At 43.6% G+C, this 8,604-nt stretch overlaps 1 protein-coding gene across 2 annotated transcripts; it reads left to right on the top strand.

Annotated features, from left to right (window-relative positions):
- The first annotated feature begins 179 nt into the window (after nt 1-179).
- Nucleotides 180-8,598, top strand: LOC140321144 (nuclear receptor subfamily 2 group F member 1-A). Of its 2 annotated transcripts, XM_072398008.1 has the most exons (4): nt 180-440; nt 1,415-2,241; nt 3,371-3,898; nt 7,809-8,598. In XM_072398008.1, exons 2-4 carry the CDS (start codon nt 1,827-1,829, stop codon nt 8,087-8,089), a joined length of 1,224 nt encoding a protein of 407 aa, XP_072254109.1. In that variant the 5' UTR covers nt 180-440; nt 1,415-1,826; the 3' UTR covers nt 8,090-8,598. The 2 variants fall into 2 exon arrangements, with proteins under 2 accessions (XP_072254109.1, XP_072254108.1); XM_072398007.1 differs by lacking the exon at nt 180-440 and having other exon boundaries at nt 1,130-2,241.
- The last annotated feature ends 6 nt before the right edge of the window (nt 8,599-8,604 follow it).

The raw sequence follows: 8,604 nt of genomic DNA, 5'->3' as shown, positions 1-8,604 counted from the left end.
GGGGCTCCATGGATGGTGGGTAGATCTGGGGCTCCATGGATGGTGGGTAAGGGGCTCCTCGTCCAGCCTTCTCTTGCAGTCACACATTTGGTGTCCCCCGGTTGCTCAGCCTCCTTCTCTGCACTACAATGGAAGTGATGGGCAGGGAGTTATCTTTTTGTCTGCTTTAATCTTATTCGTTTCACCTTTTTTCCTCCGATAGGGGGGAGAGTTTATTTGGAGAGAGCAGAGGCAGCCATGCAGCCCACTGTTGCATAGTCAATAACATCCTCGCCATCAATGGCCGTACAATGGGGGCGCTTGGCCGCATTGAAAATCTCTTCATTAGAAGAAATAACCGCTAACTATTCGCTTGGAAATGATCGGAAAGTGTGAGGAATGGAAGCAAGCTGGAGAGGAGGGGACATGTGCCGGCTCCTATGTGCGGGGATGACAATATGGTCAGTAATGGAGATCCGGATGGGGAAGTTTGCACTGTCAGTGCAGCAAGGTGTGATGTGTGATCAGTGTGATCCCCATGTCATACAGCCACACACATACACACACATACACACACACATACACATATATACACACACACTATACACACAGCCACACACATACACCATACACACAGCTATACACACCATACACACACATCTACACACACACATCAACACACACACACCATACACACACACCCAAATACACAAATACACAAACACAGCGCTGACTGTACGCTAGATGGCAGCCTGATCCAGGAATTGCGGTGTGATCCCGGGACTGTACAAAGCACTGATCTGTACATTGTTATACGAACAAGTCTCCAAACCCCCCCCCCGGTTTTTCCTGCCCCCCAGTATCAGCATTGCACAGCCTGTACTCACATCACTTTTATTGCATTAAGTTGAAGTTTGTGCTGATTGTAAAGCCTATAGAGCTGCGTCTGTACAGCGGAAGGGGGCGCTGTGCTGAGCCGCGTGCTGCCCCCCCCCCCTTCTATAGGTAACAAGGGAGAGAGAAAGGGAGGAAGGAAAAAAAAGTCAAAGCCATCCGACCAATGAGGATCCGTGGGCGGGGCTAACCTTCACCTCCCATCCCTTCTCCCCCCGCTCCGGGGCTCTGACCAGTCAGTCGCCTTTGATTATCAGTTGCCAGCAGCCCCGCGCTTGGCTCCTTGACATGCGCTCCATATAAGGCAGCGATCTCCATAGAAACGTGTCAGTTTCAATAGTAGTGTCAAAGTTCACTATATACAGACATTCGCGCAGATCCCCCTTTCGGAAACATTGCTGTGCTAGTCTTCCCGTAGAAAGGCATTCATTTGTTGTGTCTCCGCCATCCTCTCTTTATTACATATTCTATTAGCTGTGTGTCGCCGCCGCTGATTTTTTTTTTTCTTTTTTTTTTTGTTGTTGTTGTGTTCCTCCATCAGCTCCATCCCATGTCCGGTCCTCGTATGGCTGCATCGGAGCGGAGCTTCCAGCACTGACTCTCCGGATCACTTCTTACTGGGAATGTTCTGCTGGTGACTGCCATCCTGTCATCATACCGGGAAGTGTGTGTCCCCTCTGCCCGGCGCTCCTGAATGGCTGGCGGCGCTCCTCTGCCCTGGATTTGGCCCCCGGACACTTACAATTCCTGATCTCACCCGCCGGTCCGGGCAATCCCGTGTGATCGTCGCTGCTCCGCCCGGACGAGCCGCCATCGCACTGATCTGGGGGGGGAATCCCTGCAAAGGCGATCCGAGGAGACGGCTCCGAGCGGCGGCAATCACGGCAGAGGCGGCCAGCTTCTTGTTCTCCTCCAAGCTCCGACCCCCCCAGCACACTCTGTGGGCCCGAGATATGGCAATGGTAGTCAGCAGCTGGCGAGATCCGCAGGAGGACGTGGCCGGGGGGAACCCGGGAGGCCCCAACCGGGATCAGCAGCAAGCCCCCTCCGCCGCCCCGCACACCCCACAGACCCCCAGCCAGCCGGGACCCCCATCTACACCCGGGGCGGCCGGGGACAAGGGACAACCGGGCTCCGGACAGAGCCAGCAACACATCGAATGCGTGGTGTGCGGGGACAAATCCAGCGGAAAGCACTACGGCCAGTTCACCTGCGAGGGCTGCAAAAGTTTCTTCAAGAGGAGCGTCCGCAGGAACTTAACCTACACATGCCGTGCCAATAGGAACTGTCCCATAGACCAGCACCACCGGAACCAGTGCCAGTACTGCCGCCTCAAGAAGTGCCTGAAAGTGGGCATGAGGAGGGAAGGTGAATATTTCTTCTGTGCACATGTCTGTCTAGCTGCTGAGCAAATATTCATGCCACATTTTTATTACACATGTCATGCCAGTAATATTATTATTCAGAGCTGTGTGTGGGTAGAAAATGTGGCTGATCCTCCATACATGTGATCCTCCATACTTGTGATCCATACATGTGATCCTTCATACATGTGATCCATTCATGGGATCCTCCACCATCACACAAAACTTCTGCAGCACCAAAAGTTTGCCATGGCCAGGACTCTTCTTAGGGGTGGATGGGATTTACAGCATCAATAACCAGCCATTGAAGATATATTTATCTCCATTTATAGTACTCAGCATCCCAATCCTAAAACTTCAAAATGATTCTATTTATTCTTCTAAAAATGACATCAATCTAAATCGAATTCTGCTAAAATACAAAAAAATCCCCCCAAAACATTGAATAAAAGTCCCTCAAACTCCTAGCCAAGGCAGGTGGAATTAGTATTTTAATGTGCAGGAAGGGAGGGATCAGGAAGACAGCAGTGTTAGGAATTGTCATGTAGGAATATGTGACTTCAGGCTGCCAATTTATGTGCCATGTTGTTAATAAACTTCATGGAGAGAGGTAGGTGGCACCTCTGGAGTCACACACAAGCTCCCATCCAACAAAGAAATAAAATCCCTCAGACTTGGGTCAGCTTTAGTAAGTTGAGGCATAAATAAGCTTGCTTACGTTCAGCAGCCATGTAAGCAGTGGGCACTGAGTGTGCCAGCCTCATACCAGGCACACCGACCAGTACTACCTGTATGAATTTATGAATTGGCCGGCCGAAGAAATCATTGGCACAATGTTTAACTATTGTAAGTTTTTTATTCTTCTTCCTAAATCCCAGTAAGTGAGGGATGAAGTTCCATCCAATGATCCTGGTGTGAGATAAAAGCATGCTCTCCATCTATAGGGACCCAGCACTGACACCTATGTTGTGATGTTGTGTTATTTTCTCCCCAGAAGTGATGTTGTGTTGTGCCATGTATAAGGCAGATCTGTGTGTATATAATATGATTTCTATAATATGATGTGTGTAATATGTGATGTGATTCCCAGCCCTGGTTGCACATTTCCTCTTCTTTCTCTTTGTTTTTGTCAGCGGTTCAGCGAGGAAGAATGCCTCCGACCCAGCCGAACCCAGGCCAGTATGCCCTGACGAATGGTGACCCCCTGAATGGCCATTGCTACCTGTCCGGATACATCTCCCTCCTGCTGCGGGCAGAGCCTTACCCCACGTCCCGCTATGGCAGCCAGTGCATGCAACCCAACAACATCATGGGCATTGAGAACATCTGCGAGCTGGCGGCCCGGTTACTGTTCAGTGCTGTGGAATGGGCCAGGAACATTCCTTTTTTCCCAGACCTTCAGATCACTGACCAGGTGTCTCTTCTCCGGCTGACTTGGAGTGAGCTGTTTGTGCTAAACGCAGCCCAATGCTCCATGCCCCTCCATGTGGCACCTCTCCTGGCAGCCGCTGGCCTCCATGCCTCCCCAATGTCTGCAGACCGAGTGGTGGCCTTTATGGACCACATCCGTATCTTTCAGGAGCAGGTGGAGAAGCTCAAGGCCTTGCATGTAGACTCTGCAGAATACAGCTGCCTCAAAGCCATCGTCCTGTTCACATCAGGTGAGTAGAGGGCACCTGGCATGGTGCTGGAGGAAGGGGGGACACTGGCACTGCACACTGTACATCAGCACACTGTACATCAGCACACTGTACACCAGCACATTGTACATCAGCACACTGTACATCAGCACTGCTCATCACCCCCCATGTCATGTTGGCTGCAGTCTGATCCCAGCTGGGATGTTTCCTAAGCCATCTCTCACCCCCACAAGACAAGGGATTCCTCTGCCATCACTAGGGATGTGATGCACTACAGGGTGAATGGTGCCAACATTAATGAAGTCTTGTGCTGTCACTCTATAAAATTGAATGAGCCTTTACTCACCATCCTCCATGTGTCTATAAAAAAGATATTACCAGCCACCTCCTGTAAAACCCAGATCAGCCCTGTTATTATTGTTCCCATAGAACCCCCCCTTCACCGACCTGATCCAGATCATATCTGATATATAAAGGCAACAGAAAAAAAACCCACACCAGCACAATTTCCAGTTATAAATCATTTTGCTATGGAAACCATACTCCTATTAAATATTTAACAGATTGTCTGAAAATACAGCAAATTGAGAGCAGGCATTGACTCCATGCATGCATGTATGTGCTGGATTTTTTTATTATTATGATTCTTCTTTTTATTATTTTTTTTACTGGGTGCATTTACTAAAAAAACAATCTCAGAGGTAATCAGGAAGGCAGCCCTTTAAATGTGTCTATTACAGGAACAAGACATTTTTAATGAGAGATGAATGAAGGCAGCAGCTTGCTAGGCTGCCACATGTAAACAAAGCCTAGGATGGGGAAAATAAAACAAGGGAAGGCTGCTATGTGAAATGCATTTAAGGTCACCCTTTAATTATGCCAAGCGATACATTTTTCAGCTATATTGATTCGGTGATTTTTTTTTAATAAATGCGATCTTCTTGTGCACATAAATGAGGAAGGATCAGCCCCTACACAAAGATGGCAAGGCCCAGCTTCCCCCAGCACCATGGCATGCATGAGGGATTGCATCCCCATTGTATTAAATGGCTCTTAAATGTGCACAATATTGTAATGCGGCAAATGCCGTATTAATATCGATTTGAAGATCAGATAATTTCTTTAGAGAGTGTCATTGCTATGCAGGATGGTCAGATGCAGCTGTGTACTTGGACTGCCCCCCTTTAACATTCTGTGCAAATGCAGCCATGCAGTCCTGGAGGGATCCTTTCCATGAGTCCCAGGCAGGCATAAAGATAATAGAGACGTTTGCAGCATATTGTGTATTATCGTGCCTTATCATCTGCCTCCATCAGACAGGGTTAGGATGGAACACATAGTGTGCTGTGATAAGAAGAAATGCAACACTGTTACAACCACATCATAGACATTTGTTCAAAAGGCAAGGGGAACTACAAAATCTATCATTTAAAAAAAAAAAAAAAACTGTACAAGTCTATTCTTTTTATTAAAAATATTGTTTGGTTGTTGCATGACAGGTCCACTTGCCAAGCTAAATTTAGTAAATCAGCATCACTATAATTTCATATGGAAGATAATAAAAAGAATTTATTTTTATTACCATCATGCTAAATGCACGGGGCAGCTTTTAAATAATTGAACGTGTATCTTCTATTCTACCCTAGCCATGCATCTTACAACTTTAAAACAACTTGCTTTTATTGTTATTCGATTGGGAATTTACTTAGAGGACCCTCTCCTCTCCCTTCCCCCACCCCATCCACTAAGTGATGAAAACTCCATTTTCAAGTATAATTCTTAAAAGCGACATTTAGTCATTTGGGATCTGAGTATTGAGAGCTGGCACCATCTCCCTGCTTGTGGTTTTCACATGGAGTCTCCGGAAAGTAGTTCCAACCTTTTGTACATTGGACTCCATCCAGGGGTTAGGTCATGACCCATGTTTCCCCTTAAACGTTATTAATTTATGGCGCTCACATATTACTTAACTCTTTCTGCTCTCTTGCTGTGCAAAGAGAAAAGAGAAATCAAGATAAATAATAAAACAAAATAATAAAAAGAATAATGCTGATAATACTAAAATAAACGCTTAATTCTATATATTTTATTAAAGATCATGAACAATTTCCTGGCATGTTACAAATAAAATAACATTTATCAGTGATAGTATTCAATTTAATATTTTATTTGTAAATTGAAAACTTTCACTTTTCTATATTCCCTGCTTATGGTAGGGATCTGTATTCTCTGAATCCCTGACTGCACAGGCAAAGTTTATTGATCTCACTGGGTGTAAAGTCTCTGGGAACTATATGTAGACACAAACAAAGTCCAATTTCATTTTCATTTGTCCTCTGATGTTATTTTAAAGCTCTGATCATGTTCACATCGCTCAGTACAGCTAGCGATCTCAATGACTGTATTTTGTAATATAATAATATAAGAATCAGCTTGTGATCCAGAATAGGGATTGATCCCATCTCTCATCTCAGGCCCCAGCAATCTCTCCATCGTAGTAACCAATAAAATCTCCATGCATATATTACATCAACACTACAAAACACGTCTGGATCATTACATACATCTGAAGACTGATTAGAGGTTCTGAATCGTCATTTGTTTTATTTGCATTTCTAGCCCTGGGCTAAAAAATAATTATTTAGGGAGTGATCTGCCAAAATAAATTTAATTACATCAAATCTTTTCATCCCAAGCTTTAGCATCATGTTTTTCATCATGATTTGGTGTATTCCTTGTTCTTTTTTTGTAAGATAACACCAGGCTAACCTTTATCGACTGTGAAGTTTTTATGACGAGTTGTATTTATTTACTTTGCCTGTTATTGCAATGTGTCGAGTGTTATTCGCTTTTTTTGTGGAGAAGGAATTAGATGAAGCTTACATCAGACCTAACTTTTTTATTTCCAGTTCACATTGTTTGTAACTAATTTTTCACAGTTTCTTGCCTCGATTTATTTTAATGTATTTTAAATATCGACATGCTGGGAAAGACAAAGCACCCTGCTGTATTGCAGCAATTCTTTATGATTGTGGTGGTCCTTGGTAATTATTAGGTGTTATTTTGCTCCCCATTTCCAGGGGGTCATGTGTAGGTTGTGTATGGAGATGAGAGGATACAATACAATGTACAACATGCAGGATTGTATAAAGTCCCTGCTCACATCTAAACGGTCTCAATCGCATGATTTGCCATTTTTATTATATTATTTTATTATAAAGTCAGGTTCCCCATCCTCACCTTTTGATTTTGCAGACTAGTGAGGATTATATGTAGCTGTGATATCTGTAGCAAGGCTTGATTGATATAAGGAGATCACGTGGTGTATTATATAGCCATAAACATTTCAGGATTTCTAAATTCAGCATGAAATACAAGCTGGCAAACTAAGTGAGGGGTGCAGTGAGTTCTTTTTAAGCTTGTTGTCACATCAGCCAAAACTAAGGTGTCCCCAAAAACCATTAAAAAAAAGCAAAACAAACCCAAATTTAGGCAACTGTATAGTATAACACTAATATGGGGTGGGGGGCTAATGAATAGGACTAGTCGCTGGTTTATGAGTGTCTGAGTGCTTCTGGTGTCTAGGGAGTATCACACTGCATTATTCTGATTCTTTATTTATTTTATTGCTTTGACTGTGAACTTGGAGCACTGACGTTTATTCTTATGAACTGGTGTATCATTTATTGTGAAGTTAAAAAACAAATAATTTTTTAATCAAAATTCCGGCTAAGCTTTAAAACTTGTTAATGGGGATTTTATAAAATTTCATTATTAATTTGATTATTTTGCCCTTTTTATTTGGTTTAATTGGGGTAAAAATGAATTTTTTTTTACCTAAACCCTTGAATTTTGATGTGATGAGTGTAAAGTGCCATACTAACTGTGTGCCCTGTCTGTCTCTCCTCCTCCATGGTGGGCTCCTATACAGACGCCTGTGGCCTTTCAGATGCTGCTCACATTGAGAGTCTACAGGAAAAGTCCCAATGCGCCCTGGAGGAGTATGTCAGGAGCCAGTACCCCAACCAACCCAGCAGGTTCGGCAAACTTCTTCTGAGGCTGCCCTCCCTGCGTACTGTATCCTCCTCAGTCATTGAACAACTCTTCTTCGTCCGCTTGGTAGGTAAAACCCCCATAGAGACCCTCATCAGAGATATGTTATTATCTGGAAGTAGCTTCAACTGGCCTTACATGTCCATCCAGTGTTCCTAGAGAACAGCCAGAAGGACAATCACTGCGACACAACTCCCAACCAACAACCATGGTGTGGACCTAGACAATACAAAAACTCCTTAGGATGTGAACAATTATGAACTTCGTGTGTTTGGGGAAATTTGCAAACACAAAAAAAGACCAAGGGGATCTATGATTAAATATGCAGACAAGAACCCTAATGGATGCGCTGTGGACTGAGATGGATTTATTATGTACAAAAAACAGACTTGTGATAAATCCTGTGTAGCTACACATGCACATAAGCACCATGAACATTCGTTGTTAATTTTGTAATATACTAGTCTTTATTTTCATTTTTTTTTTTTTGTAAAATTGCAAAACATTGTATGCGCATAAAGAAAACAAGACATAAGAATTAGGGGAAATAATTCCAAATAATTATAAAAAAAAGACAAAAAACTCGTCCTGTGTCTATGTATCTATATCTGTTTTGTATTTTTATCTGGTTCCAAACCAGGATTCCTGTAATTCTCTACTAATGATTTTTTTTT

This window comes from Pyxicephalus adspersus, unplaced genomic scaffold (genome assembly GCF_032062135.1).
Source record: "Pyxicephalus adspersus unplaced genomic scaffold, UCB_Pads_2.0 Sca867, whole genome shotgun sequence".
Taxonomy (NCBI): domain Eukaryota; kingdom Metazoa; phylum Chordata; class Amphibia; order Anura; family Pyxicephalidae; genus Pyxicephalus; species Pyxicephalus adspersus.
The sequence above is the reverse complement of the archived record's forward strand: the minus strand, read 5'-3'. Positions and strand labels throughout refer to the sequence as shown.